This window comes from Cyprinus carpio, chromosome B22 (assembly GCF_018340385.1).
Source record: "Cyprinus carpio isolate SPL01 chromosome B22, ASM1834038v1, whole genome shotgun sequence".
Classification (NCBI taxonomy): domain Eukaryota; kingdom Metazoa; phylum Chordata; class Actinopteri; order Cypriniformes; family Cyprinidae; genus Cyprinus; species Cyprinus carpio.
This window is the reverse complement of record NC_056618.1, coordinates 29,363,561-29,379,588: the sequence shown is the minus strand read 5'-3', so window position 1 is coordinate 29,379,588 and position 16,028 is coordinate 29,363,561. Positions and strand designations below refer to the sequence as shown.

General features: G+C 31.3%; 1 protein-coding gene across 1 annotated transcript; it reads right to left on the bottom strand.

Moving 5' to 3' along the window:
- Positions 1–2,051: 2,051 nt before the first annotated feature.
- Positions 2,052–6,667, bottom strand: LOC109067891. The gene is made up of 7 exons (XM_042749908.1): positions 6,445–6,667; positions 6,150–6,280; positions 4,490–4,679; positions 4,117–4,222; positions 3,420–3,486; positions 2,932–3,029; positions 2,052–2,795 (listed from the first exon to the last, which is right to left on the bottom strand). The coding sequence occupies exons 1-7, from the start codon at positions 6,536–6,538 to the stop codon at positions 2,399–2,401; spliced, it is 1,083 nt and encodes a 360-aa protein (XP_042605842.1). The 5' UTR covers positions 6,539–6,667; the 3' UTR covers positions 2,052–2,398.
- Positions 6,668–16,028: the final 9,361 nt, after the last annotated feature.

The window sequence follows — 16,028 nt, the reverse complement described above, 5'->3', positions numbered from 1 at the left end:
ATGAAAACGGGGTAAGAGGGGAAGGGTGTGAATGACATGGCAAAAGGAAAGATGGGAGAGGGCAAAACCGATGGGATGATGGTGGTAGTAGAGTTCAAGAAGCAGCTGTGAGTGTCAGATCTAAAACAGGTATATAGGGGGACGCGTGGGAATTAAAGGATGGTACGATGAGGGTCGAGACTTTGTGAGATTGAGACACAAAGATCAAAGAAGAAGAGAGGCATGAACATGTGAAAGTGTAACTGTAGGAAGTGAAATATTTGGGAAGAGGATGCCCCTGATGGAGGAGAGGAACGAGGAATGGGTGAAGGTGTGGAGAGGTGGGCCATAAATCCTGAGGGGGCTGTCGCGAACACACCTGTTCCAAAACAAGCCAGATGTGAAAGACGAAGGGGATTTGAATTTCAGGATTTAGCTTCTCCTGCACCGTTGTTTATGAACTTTTAAAATGTGAATTTTAGAGCCCGGTATCATGAAAATGTGTATAAATAGTACGCCAAATAAAAACAAAAACTTTTGACTATTAATACGCAAAAATTGAATTTGGCATGCATATGATATGCCGTTTTCGCATACATATGATATGCATCTACCCCAGAACCCTAATCCTACCCACTGCATAGCATATAGACGCCAAAGTAAATTTTTGCATATCAATACCATGAGTTTTTGTTTTTATTTGGCGTACTATTTATAAGCACTTTCGTGAGATCGGGTTGGAATTTTCCCACAAATCTTGCAGGATATTTGGAAGAATTTACATGCGCCTGACTTCTGACCTAGTGGGATAAAAGTGCGTATGTGTGTGTTTTTTGGCCTGCAGCCCACAGCCAGGTGTGGAAGATACAGGTGAGATATTCATCCATCAGATTAGGTGACACACAAACATCACATTCAAAAAGGTTATTTTGATTGAACTCAACCTAGTTTTGAAAGTGAATCTCTGTTCTGTCGTTCATTTTTACAGAGCGTGAAAGAAGTATGTCTCCATATCGCCTTATCTCTACTTCTTTATTTTCGTGCAGTGGCACCGTTGTTCAAATGACAGCTGTTTCCTTTGACAAGCAGACCTTCACTGCCTGGAGAAACACACGCATATGCACATAACGTCTCAAAATAAGAGAGTGAATAGTAATTACTCATTCTTAAGAGTCAAACAGCTGTTCACTGCACGCGTCTACAGTCATTTAGAAAACACACAATGAAAGAACAGCCAAGGGGTGACAACTTGAGAGTGGTAGAGTGAAATGTTTGGAAATCAAAAGAGCCGAGATAACACAAACTCTAATAATTTGTATTTGAGAGACACTTCTTTCCAAAGAAGCTTAAAATAAATGTATCAGTATGTCATCCCCGGGAACCGAACCCATGACCTTGGCATTGCTAGCGCAATGCCCTATCTGTTGAGCTAAATTAATAAAACCAGCTACAGAAATAAAGCCACAAACATTTTTGCTGAGAAATTCATATTGAAATCTCTTTTGATAGCAGATCTGATGACAATTTGAGACAATATAGAGATCTCTTTTGAAACTCTAGAGCAGTGGTTCTCAACCAGAGGCCTCAGGAAACTTCCAAAATGATTTAGAATGATCAACAGCAAGATAAAACAAACTCTAAAATAAGATTTTTATTTTTTCAGCAAATTTTTCACCCTTTGAAGATCCAGGGTTCCTTGAGAAAAACATGATATTTGAGGTAGCTTCATTTTAAAAGTGGGATTTCTAGACTAGGAATTGGTATGTAAATTAATGTAAATTTAAAAAGCACATTTCTTCTAGTTAAGCTCTAAAATATTTTACAGAGTATAAATTGTGAGCAAAAATATACTTAAACATCCTTATCCTTGATCCTTATCTAGTAAATAAACTAGATAATGGATTACGGATTAAAACAACTATCAAAATTCACAGGGCCGTCAAATACTTTTGTGGAAAATTAGGAGCACTTGGAGTCAAAAAGGTTGAGAACCACTGCTCTAAAGTAAAATTAAACAAGGCATTTTGCTCAGGAAAAATAATCTGAGAAACAGGAGACATTATAAACTCTTCATTTAATGTTGTTTTACAGGTACAGAGTGAAATATTTAGTAGTTACACAAGACACTCATGCCCCGATGTGCCCCAACACACTTGCCTGGAGATTTCATGTTGTTCATTTTTCATGTTTAATTGGGTATATTTAATTGGGGTCGGAGCTAAACTCTGCAAAACAGTGGATCTCCAGGAGCAGGCTTGCACACTCCTGACATCACCCAAAGTCTCAAACTACAGTAGATTATGTAGTACTGTACCACACTCTGGTGGTCACTACAGAAACAGCAGTCATGAGTTTCTGGGATTTCCTGTTTTAGGTGAGTTGAAAGTATGCTAAATATATAAATATGTATATACACCACTCAGCATCTTCCTGAAGCACTTCCTGAAGAAGGTGGATGGAAAACATCTTTGTTTAAATCTTGTCTTAAATTTGTCCTTAGTTTAGGTGAGATCAATTCAGGCTTAGGGCAATTCATGTATCCGTCATCCATTTCTACATTCAGACAAGTCTCTTGCGATGCATTCTGGGTAGTGCCAACAGAAGTTGCAGGATTCTGCATGTATCCCTCTGAACATGGGAGAACTGGGTCATGGACATTGGTGGAATGAGGCTGAAATGGACCATTTATTCCCATTGCATTCCCAGAGGAACACAAGGACACAAGGCATGGATCATCAACATGCAAAATCACTGGATTGCCCTCGGTTTCTCTGAACTGGCTGTTAGCATCAGTGGTTAAGGTATTCTCCGAATCGCTGCATGGAAAAACAAATCATTGGCTATCACATTTATCTCCCAAACTTCACTATTTATCTCTTTATAAAGAATTTTACGACTTCCCATTCCAGAAATTCCAGAGTGTTCCAGGAATAGAGCCTCCAGTTTACTTACAATGAGGACAGCTGCGGATGGACATCTACAATCTGAGCATTACTGATATCAGGATCCTTCAGTTCGGTGCAGCAGGGGAAGTGGTCCATCTGGGGGTGCTATCGGTAAACAGGATGTTCACACAATCAGCTTATGATTGTGTACTAGGTTTAGAATATTATAAGCCTCGTTTTTATCTAGTACTAATGATTTGACAAGAAGTAGCTGACATTGATAAATACAAGTGTCCAACAAATATCTTGTCCAATCAATTAAATTGCGTTCGAAGGCTCGCCCACATTCCTGTCAATTAATTTTTGTACCAAAACAAAGGTTTTAAAATTAGTTGATAATTTTTGGCTTTTAAAAAACGTAAGTAGTCATGATATCGTTGATTTAATCGACTTTGGCAAAATATGAAAATATTTGTCACTACTTCGGTTTCATCATACCAGATGTGAACAAGGCCATAGTGATGTGATGTGGTCCAAGTTACCAGCTCAACCTACCTGTGACACCTCTGAGACTTTGCTGTGGACAGGAGAGGGAAGAGACACATCCCATTCTCTCAGTCTTCTGAAGAGAGAAAAAGACAGAGAAATGTATGTTTCCTGTAGTTGCGTTTTAAAATGTTCTTTTTCTGTCATTGCAATTGACCCTTTGCTGGAAGCTTGATTGACAGGCATTTGGACCAATCATAATGCTGAATCCGCCATTTTGTCCGTCAAACAAACCAGACAAGAGAGTAGATTAACGTCGCTGGACTTGAACTTGAAAAAAAGGTGTGCATTGATGTCTTTTCACGATTGAAACAAGATACCTTCTGATGTTCATTCATGTTTATTTTGTGCTATAACTAGTAAACAGGAAAAGACAGTCAGTTCACATGCTGTTTGAACTGAAGCGCTACAACGATCTGTCACAACACATTAAAGAGCCACAAAACAGTATTTATTATTTGAATTTCTTAAAAAATGACAAAATTTGAAAGCTGAGACATTGTTTCATACGATAAGTAACCTGCTCTGACTTGTCTCTCGACATGTTGGCAGTTTCCTCTTTGCTCTGCGATGTGTTTTTCACTGCACGAGAGCATGATGTGTGGCGTGAGAGCGGCATAGCTTGTTGGACATAGCAACAGTAACTAAGGTGGGTGGGTCTTTGCAATGTGTCAACTGATTATTGAAAAGAATTTTAAAGATTTACCGCTGAGCGACAACCAGAATGATAAAAGCTATGATGGAGACAGCTGACGCGAGAGTCGCAATGAGGACGTACAGGAGAAATGTAACTAGATGTGGCGCAAGAGGTTCTGAAAGAAAAACATACATTAATAAGGTTTATACCGAGGGTGTCCAATCCTGCTTCTGGAGGGCCAACATCCTGGAAGTTTCTAATGAGTCTAAAGACCTTGATTAGCTGGTTCAGGTGTGTTTAATTAGGGTTGGAGCTAAAACTCTGCATGATAGTGGCCTTCCAGGAACAGGTTTGAACACCTCTAATTTATACAATGTATGATGCTATCATGTATTGTACAACAAAGATATATAGAAATGTTTGGAGTGGAGTCGTCTCAAACCAGGTCGTGTGGTCCAGTAGACGGGGTCGCTCCACTCTGAGGGATATCCAGAGTAACGCCATCCTGAACGTCTGGATGCACTCACATTACAGCGAACCTGAGCACGATACTCTGAGGAACCCTTGAGAGAATGCTCTGATATAGCAAACACCATCTCTCCGTCAGAGAGAAAGTTGCTCTTCACATCCTCCTACAGACAAAGATGAAGTTAACACATGCATGAGAGAATGAAAGTGGGTGTTTGTACAGCTATGGCACTTTTGGCCTTGTGGGCTTAAATACAGTAAACTCTCTTAAAGCACTTGAGAAAACGTATTAATTTGTCTACTAGCAATGTACAAAAGTGGATAAACATAAAAGTGGATATACAGAAATTAGTAATTCAAGTAATATTTTCCTTGATCTTGTATTTTCCTCACATATCACAAGTTTCATATCTGTTGTCACCTTGGTAAACAAGTAAACTGAGTTTTGAAAAAAAAAATATATATATAATTAATCTTGATTAACACAAAAATAAATTAATATAAATATATATCATTATATATAAAAATATATATATATATATTAGTTGCAAAATTGTTCATTTTTGTGGAAAAGGCAAATTTGGTTTAAAAATTTATATTAATCATTATACAATAAAAGTTGTATAAAGTTGTATAATTACTTTTAGATTAATTTAATTAATCTTGTTTAAAATATAAAAAACTAAACAAAAATGAATGCATCATATGGATATAAAAAAGTTAAAAAAGAAAATATACAAAAAAATGTATATCAACATTATAAAAGGCATTAAACTACATTAGTGAGTTGATAAGAGAGTAAATAGTGAATAGTGAGTTGATAAAAACCTAATAATTAATTAAATCATAAAAATGTCAAATAAAAGCACTTAAATATTTTATTTGTTTATATGCACGTCAGTGCAACTATTTAACAACATCAGAGGACTGTAAACATGTGAATGTGTTGTTAAATTATTGAAATTTAATTATTGAAATTTAACTTTAACTTTTAATTAACTTTCTCAGCAATATTTCAAGCAAATATTACATTGTAAGAGTTTGGCTGACAAAAATGTTTGGGAATCCCTGCATTACATAAATAAACATTAATAAACATGAAAACAATGGTGTTACAATCCCAAATACTTCCATGTTTTAAATATTTTTGTACAGACTTAATAATTTACTTCCACTGTGTGAATAATATGTAATCCTGTAATCCATAAAAAGTAATTGTAATCTGATTATAAGCATTTTAAAATGTAATATACTCCAATTACAGGTACTCAATTTTTGGAATCTGATTACTTAATCCAGCTCACATGTAAACAGTTACTATCCTGCACTTACATATATCAAAAAATTTACCCCATTAAAATAAATAAATATTTAAAAATATTGCATAGACAAACAGTGTTTAGTGTTTTATCTTGTATTTTAGCCTATATCATAAATGTCATGCCCTAGAAAAAAAATTAGCACATCTTGTGCTTAAATAGGAGCAGTAGGTAAAACAACGTAAGTAATAAAAAAAAAAAAAGTAACTTCATATACATAAAAAATATATAAAATTTGTTATAAAAAAAAAAAACTACTGGGATTTTCCAGCCAGTTTAAAGATGAAAATACACCCTTATATATTTAATACTCACAGGAGTTAGTAGGCTCCAGTACTTGAGTTCAGTAGTCAGAGGTACAGTACGGTACTTTGTTAAAGTCCAGTTGAAAATCCAGTCTTCTCCTCTCAGTTTAATGCTCAGACCCGTGGGACATGCAGGCTGGACTAGACCACAGAAACCACCGATACAGACAAATCAATGACACAGCTCTTAGAATCTGAAGAGGTTTTAATTAAACAGCTTTCTGGAATACTTGATTCTGATTAGCCCATCAGCGTTTAACAGGCAAGTATTTTTAAAGGGGGGTTTTATTTGTGGAGGTACAAACTGTGTTCGTAAGAGCGGATCACTTTGGTCACCGGCATTGGTGCGAGTTGCACCTGCAGCACTCCAGGCTCAAAGACACTGAAGACACCAACCATCCTCAACAAAGCTCCTTTATTTGTGACCTCCACCTTCTCAACACAGCACCACTCATTTCTAAAAAAAAATAGATCAAACTTGTAAGACCTAAAGACACTGTTTACACCATCTAAAACACTCTCGAACACTCACGGTGCAGCGGAGTGAAATCCTGTAGGAAAATGTACAGCTCAAGAACTGTTCCAAAACCCCATCTACATCCCAGCTACAGCTCAAATTATTCCTGTCGCTGAGCACGCAGTTTAGGTTAGATGGACCAGGGAGAGAGTCTGAAACAAATAATGGTCAATAATACTCCAGGACACCAGGGGGCTCCACTCGCCTCAAGATTAAAGACTTCCACTGGGTTTTCCTTTATACTCACACTCAGATATCAGTTTTGGCCTGTCAGTCAAGACCACAGTTCTATTCTCACTGTCTTCCACTTGTTTCTGTGTTGGTTTGTTGTGAATTTTCCCGCCATTTTTGTCCTTGATTATTTCATGGTCAATTTCGAACTAAAAAGGTACAACATACAATTCAGTTTGACACTTAAAACCAACAAAATCACTTTATGTTATGTTTAAACCTCCAAAAAGCATGAAGAACTCTTGTATATATAAGTCTTTTCAACAGTCTCATGGCAGCTTGTAGCTATTTTATGTTTTATCGAATTGATGGCTAACACCGTATCCTAATCAGATATGACGCGACACAACAAGATTCCAGAGACACAAAAAATTTCTGTCCACACAAAACACAAAAAAAAAAAAAAAATGACACAATAGAATCACTCTATATCATAGCTATGTAGAAGCGCAGCTTCCTAACGAAATTGACAAGTTTATAACATAATTCATAAATATTGAACCTTTTTAACATTATTAAAATACATACTGAGTGACTGATAACATCTTTGTTGGAATATGGATTGTTACACTTGTTGGCTTTCAGTATGGCTATAAAGGTCACGCAAAATGATATTCAACCTCACGTTAGATACTTCTAACATTGAATAGAGCACATTATCAGTACCTGAGATTATCATTGTTATAGTTTGCATGCTGTTGTTCCAGCTGCGACATCGCAGAATTAGATAGCATTTCTAAAATAGAAACTTTGTGTGTCGCTGTCGCTGCTGGTTATGAAAAGATACCTTTTATCGCAGGCATCACATCGCATGTATTTAAAACAGGGTGTAATTTGTGTGAAATGTTATGTTTTTGTAAGATCTGATTATACAGTAACATGAAGGTAGGGGTGAACCTTCATGGTTTTTTTTCCCTAAAAATTATGTTTTCATACAATCCATTTCATAGAAATTACCAACTTGAAAAGTGAAGCCAAAACATTTTGATCGCCATCTGGTGGCTGGCTGAAGTATAATGAATACATAAACGAATGGGACGTAACCTAACTAAAAAAATCGAAATGTATTTCAAATAAATTTTGCCAAAAGATAGTTTCCATAATTTTAGGTCTTTTTTTAATCACACTGATGTACATTCAAGTGTTTGTTTTTCGAATAAAATTGTGTTTGATACCGCAGCTCCACCTCGAGTTCACTACTGCGCAGACATCATACCCAAATTACATCAGTTTCGTAAGATGACAGCGAACATACTGCTTCACTTCTCCACATTTCAATAATGTAAATATGCAAAGTATTCATTTTCTTTACATTCTTACAGTCTATTAAAAAAGTCACGTTTTCTTGAAAGAACACATTGGTCTTTTTGACGAAGAGGAAGTCAAAAACAAAAATCATCAAAAAAAACATCCTCTCATCATATCATCACCACCTACTAAAAAAATTGTCGTCTTTACAACAACTCACTGAGTGCTCATGTTCATGCTTTCTGAAGAGGTCAGAGGTCAGAGGTGAGGGAGGTGGTGTGTCATCTAGCTGGTAAAAATTCCAGTATGGATCTGCATCCTATAGGGAAGTCAAGAGTAGACTCAGCTTAAGCATTGCATAAGTAGCCAATGCTTAGGTATGTCTATGGTATAAATCTATTGTACAAATTGTACCAAATTTTGTGAGTCTGAAGGTTCTGGAAATGCCGGAAGAGTGTTCCATGTGGAAGAAGAACAAGTCATCAAAGCCGATGGCAAATAGAGATGTGTTATACTGACAATAAACTCTCTCCTTCCCAGTAGGATTCTGGGAAGGGTTAGGAGTCTGAACACAGGGCGATACTCTGAAATAAAGCAAAAAATAATAAAAACAAGCAATCATAAAGATATATTTTAGTCTTTTAGCTTACTGTATGTGTCATGGATTGATCATGAATCAGTTTTTAGATTTTTAAACTGTGTAGATCCAGAGTGAATTTCAAAGCATTTTCCTAAACTACTTGTTCAACTATTATTTTACTCTATTATGACTCTAATTAAATTAATATACTATTGATTTGTAATAACATGACATATAGTATATAATACTGTATTAACTGAATTGCGTAAATGTTTTAAATATTAATAAATACATTTAATATAATAAAATGAAAAAATATTAAATTATTAATTTTATTATAAAATATTACATTAAGGATAGAATGGCGTATTCTTTATATTATATTATATTATATTTATATATTAGATTATATATTTATTATTATATTATATTATAGTATAATTATATTACTCAGATAAATTATATTATATTATATTATTTCATATTAGTTTAGATACAACTCAGATAAAAAAAACTATTGAAGTATTGCATATTATTTTGCTAAATGTATAATAAAAATAGCTGTAAAATGATTATTGTAAAACAAAAATGCAGTGATGGCGTTACAAGTTACTTACAGAATACATTATTATTTTAATAAAAACAAGACAAAATTAACTTTTTACATGGAATATGAAACATTCCCTTTCCCAAATATTATAACGTAATTTATACATTTTTTACTTTAAAACATAATTTTAACAATATTTTACCATAAAAACATGCAGGATTGCCTTTGAATATAAGTATTCTCTGTCAACAATAAAGTAATTCATACTGTTGTTTAAAAAATGATGTAAAATATTTTATAGTAGAAAAGGTACCAGAAAAATTTAATTCTTTCCTGTCCAAAGTAGGGTAACTAAATATGAACATTTTAGCATTTTAAAATTTTATTAACATTTTCCTAGTATAATTACTGAAAACGTTTAACGTATAATACTATTACTAAATTATTATTACCTTACTATTATTCATATACTAACACAAATTAATTATTTTATTATTATTGCTGTACAACTATACTAAATTATTACCATTCCTGTGCCTAAATTATTATTACTTTACTATTATTACTTTTCTAATATGACTAAATTATTACTTTATAATTATTACTCTTCTAATATGCCTAAGGTATTACTATTCTACTATTATTTCTGTAATAACAGCGGTAATGTCCAGTGATCTGAATGAAGACGCGGCTCTCACCGGTGGTCATCTGGATCCATGTGGAGCAGAGAGAGATGAACATGAGGATCGTCTCTCCAGCTGCAGCGGATATGAGAGCGGTAGTCATTACGGCACTCCAAAGACTCCAGAGCAGAGGATTCTGGGAACAGAAGATGTAGAAAAATCTAGAAACACCTAACGATACTGAAACACAAGCAGATTACGGTAAAACAACCCTAACCTGGAGCAACCGTGTCAAGCTGAGGACATCCTGCGAGGACTGATGTCCACAGTACAGTCAGAGTCAAGGAGATAGAGATGTTTGGAAGCATGACTGAACAACAGCAGGCGAAGAGGAAGGTTCGGATAATCCCTAACAAACGAGAATAATGATTGAGAATGATTCAGAAACATCTGTGTATGAAGGACAGTTGAGCTTACCGTCAAAGCGCTTGTTCTTCACTGCTGTGATGAAGCCAAGGCTCTGCTGCTCACACTGACATCCTCAAGTGTTATGAACTTGTGTGTGCCTGTGCCAGCTTGACCGCAAATGTGTTTACTTTTTAAAAAGTTCAAAACTGCTTTGTTTGCAGAAATGCAACATATCAATCCACCACCCCAAACCCTAAAAAAGAAAAAATGCATAAAAAAAATCATTAAAAAAATATAAACAAGTCCAATAATAATAATCTATTATAACTAACATACTAACACCTATATTATTATATTATTGCACATTTTGCATATCATATTAAATATTCTATTTTTTATTCATTTAAAAATAATATTTAATGTTTCAAAAACACTGAAATAATTAATATAAAAGACTATTATTAATTTAATTGCTTAATTTTTTAATATTTTAATTATTAATTAATTCTTACATTATTAATTATTGCATATATATTAAATTATAAATTATTTATTATATTACATTACTATTTGAACATATACTACATTTCATTTTCTATTATTTTTAATTTAATATTAAAAACAATGAAATATTAATTATATATTATATTCAATTATTTATTTAATTGCTTAAATGTTTTAAATATTAAAATGAATAAATATTAAATTATTATTTTTAATTTTATTGCATTACTAATTTAATATATAACAATATAATATAAATACTTATTTTCTATTCTATGCATAATTTGATTATTTTTTATATGAAATCAAATTCTATTTAAAAAGAAATGTAAAGTCTATCATTATTATTATTAATTTATTAATTATGTTTTAAATATGAACATTATTAAATATTAAAATATATCAGTAATTTAATATATCATTAATGTAATATCTTATTTTCTATTCTATTCTTAATGTAATAGATTTAAAATTTTAATATGAAATTATAATAAAAACTAAAATAAATTAAAAGATTAAAAATAATATAAATAATATTAATATAAAATTTAAAAATAAATAAACATATTGAAACATTAATATTACATTACATACTATAATTAATTAATTGCTTAAATGTTTTAAGCATTATTTAATATTAAATTATTAACTTAATTATTAAAAAATTACATCAGAATAGAAAATAATAGAATGTTTGGAATTATATTTTATATTATTATATTACAATACTATAATAATTTCTTTATTATCATTTGACATATTGCCCTAATTTACTACCAGATAAAAAGAAATAATATAATAAGGATTTGAGGTATCACTCATATCTATCTTACAGTAAAATAGTTTAATACCTAAAACTAGAGTTTTGCTGAAATCACTAACTAGCAAACACAGCTAATGATTAACTGTAGTTCATTCATAGCAGCCTCCTTCCACACATTCATCAATCAACCTCACACTTGCCTAAAGAGTAATCATCATACTTGTAATATAGATCAACACCAATCCCTGCTTAAATGTGTGTGTTTGTGTGTGTGTGTGATGTGCATTAAATGTGCATACGTGTAATATATATCAGCACCAATCCCTGCTTACATTAAAGTATCAAATGTACACATATATAATTGTCATATAAGTCAAGATGTGCCACACATCAAGTCACCCGTGATTTATGAAAAGACTTTTTTCGGCAATGAAAGGAACTGAAAGAAGAAGTTGGCTAAAAACTTTAACATCACAACTGAACGCCAAACAAGAAGAGTGAAATGTCACACCACCAATACTGCTGAAATTACAGAAGAAAATCAGTATTTATTAGCACTGAAAATATATCATATATATTCAGAAACAGATTCCACTGTGAAATACTAGTTTTGTTTAATTAACCCCCCAGAAATCAAACTTTTGTCATTAATTACTCATCCTTAGATCCACCTTCTGCTGTTCAACAACAATAAACAGAAACTGAGGGTTTAAAGCTTCAAAAATGACACAAAAGCAGCAAAAAATTACTTGTACATGTACATATGACTTGTATGCTTTATATAGTAATCTAAGACAGGGTTATTATAGCTAATTACAACTAAAATTAAAACCATAACATTTTTTTGTTACTTGAAATAAATGTTAAATGAAAAATAAAATAAAACGCTAAAATAAAATAAAATTCATTTCAGCTAGTTGCCATGGCTACATTTCTTCTGTTTGTTTGATTTAACTAAAACAACTAAAGCTAAATAAACTAAAAATAAAAAATAAAACAAAATAACAAAATAAAACATACAAGAAAACACAAATATTTTTATTTATTTAGTTATCAAGGCTACATTTCTTAGTTTAGTTTGAACTGAAATACTAAAACAACTAAAACTAAAACTATTAGATAAAAATTAATTAAATTTATGTAGACATCTGAAAAATTCATTTAAATTCCAAAGTCATTTAATAATTTATTGGACAATTAAGTTGTTATTATTCACTGATTATCTTCCAGTGATCTGTGAACTGTTGTTACCAGATCAGTGAATCAGTGAACTGAGAACCAAATCATTCTGATTCATAAATGAATCATTCAGACTGGATCAAGTGATTCTGCTTCACAAAAGTCACAAAAGATTCATGACTGAGTAAATATGACAAAATTGTTAAATGTTATCGAGTAAATTAACCTTTTTAGTAACCAAAAATTTTTTTCAATTTGAAAACCACATAAACTAAGAAATGTTGTGCAATGGAGATGATGAGGAACATTGTTCGCTCGTTTCAATACTCGTTGTTGTAGACGGACAGATCTTTGTCATGCGTGACCAGCAGCTCCCAGGGAAACTGATTCACAGGCCGCTTGACCTTTGACCCCGTCTGTTTGCTCTCTTGCACCATGAGGGTGACGTCTTCATCGTCTAATATCCGTATCAGATCGCCCTCAGCCTCCATTTAAAACAAATAAATACCACCCAAAAGAAATACCTCACTGAGTAAATAAACAGAGAGAAACTAATTGCGTAGTAGTTTAGAGGTCGCAGCAAGAGCAAATATAATTAGTATAATGCAATTTCATCCATCCATTTTCGTCACTCAATTCAACCTACATTCAAACAAATCAACAAAAACAATCAATCAAAGACATATATTAAACACAACATAAAACAAATTATATTATTAAACATTAATCCGGTGCTACTCGACACGTGGCCCTCGAGACATCGTTTTGTGGCCTTTGTGCTGTTGTTTGTTGAAAAAATAAAAATTATTTTTTATGGAAATTAGTACGAGATCTCTTGTTTTTGAAGCTACTCGTATCTTTTTTCTATACTGCAATAAATTTTGACAATTAGATACTATCAATTAATAAAAAACAATACATTTCAAATAAAATTTTATATAACAAATTTACATATAAAAAAAAATATAAAAAATCCAACGGGTTTTTCAAATAAAATCTTATATATTTACTTTACATTTTAAAAAATGTATTATATTAAGAATAGTGCTGTCATATGATTATCGCGATTAACTGCATCCAAAATAAAAGTTTTTGTTCACATAGTATATATGCTGTCTGTGGTATAATTTATTATGTAATCTATAAATACACACACATGCATGTGTATATATATATACTGGTCTTATATATATATATATATATATATAATATCTATATATATAGAATATATATCTATCTCTAGATATCTATATCTTTATATATATAAATTATATTCCCAGATCTCATCCCCCCTCTCTCTTACTTAACTTCCTGTCTCATCTACACTGTCCTATAACAATAAAGTTACTAATTAAAAAAAGAAAAAAAAATTGTAATGAATATATTGATTTAAAAATTACAATTAATAAATATATAAAATATTAAGTATTTTTAAACACTTAATAAAAAATAAATAGAAAATACAAAATTAATATAAACAAAATAATTTAAAATTATTTTCGTTATTCTTTTTTTGTTTTGAAAAAAATTGTTTTATTTTTAATTAAAAAAAATTTTTAAATTAAAAACTTTTTAATTTTGTTTAAAATAATAAAAAAAAAAAATAAAATAAAAAAAAAAATAATAATTATATTTTTAAAAAAAATTAAAAAAAAATTTTTATAAATTTGATCAAAATTTGATGTAAAAAAATTTATTAAATTTTTATTTGTACATAAAAATAAATTGTGAAATTTTTTTTTTTAAATTTAAAAAATTTTTTAATTTTTTTATTTGGTTAAAGAAAATTATATATTATATATAAAAATTTTTAAATTATTCAAAAAATAGAAAAAAAATATTTTTTCAAAAAAAAATTTTAATCTTTAATAATAAAAAAGAAATAAATTTTAATAAAGATAAAAATTTTTATTTTTGTATTAATGAATAATATAATATAATAAATATATATAATAAATATAATATAATATAATTAAATAATATACTATCAATAAATATATAGGGCTGGGTATCGAATCAGATATTACATTCAGTGAATATAGTTTTAAAACAAATGCTATTGATAGTTCTAAAAAATGAACAGTAAACATCAGTTTACAAATGGTGGCCTTCAAAAAAAAGCAAGAAATAAGAACCACAAGCGCCTGTATTTTAAACCTATTCTTTTTTTGTAGTTGGTCCTTTTTTAAACAATAATAGGGCCAATATTTTTTTCTGTTAATCAGATGAAGGCATAAAACATTCATTTAATTTGTCCTAATCAACTGAAAATAAACCCTTTTAATTTTTGGCAAAACAAGGTGCTGCACCAACAGAGTTTAATAACTGTTAAAATAAAAAAAAAAAAAACAAATGTGATTAGTCCTTTAAAAACAAAAGATTTATTAATAGTAGTAGCTGAGCCAGCTGAGTCTTAAAGACTCCGCGAATGGAATGACCCAGGCTTTCCATTGTAAAACATCGCTCAAGGGTAACATACGTGGGACATCTAGTATAGAGGAATTATGCTAATGATAGAATCCAGCCCTAATAAGATCTTGTTTAAAATGTGTGCTGAAATAAATACCCAAAAGATTTATTCACCCTTCCAATCGAAGAAACTATATAAAAAACTAATTAAACTAAAAAAAAACTATTAATCGAAAAATAGCCATAATAATATATCCAACCACTAATAATTAAAGATGACTTAAACAGTTGTTTTTCTTTTAAACATTTGTTTTTCTTTTTTGCCTCAAAATCATTTCAATATATTCACAAAAAAAGATTTTTAAAAGAGATTGCTGCTAGATGTTCGCTAGATGAGAAATTCATAAAAATTAAACCATAAAAAAAAAACAAAAAAAAAAAAACAACAAAAACAATTGTTTAGTGTTTTTGTTTTCTAAAGTGTTTTCTGCTGGTCAGACCGAAAAGTTTGACATTTAAAAAGACTTTCACTACTGGATGTTTTTCTGTTCTTTCTCTCTTTTCTACCACATCTTTATCTCCTCTCTTACTTGAGTTAAGGCAGGAGACATGGTGTGAATATTAAAGACAGACACCAGCTCTCCTCAATGTGAGAAGAACAGCACAATTAAAGATGCTGATGATGGGAATGACAGAATAAACACAAACACAAACAGATTAGAAGAAGCTTTAACAGTATTAAATGTTAGAATATTCAATTAATGAACTGTGAGCGTACAACATGCAAACATTCTGAGACGCACTGTGAGCGTACAACATGTCAAACAGCACAACCTGATTAGAGAGCTGAACAGGACAGGGATAAAGTACCTCATTC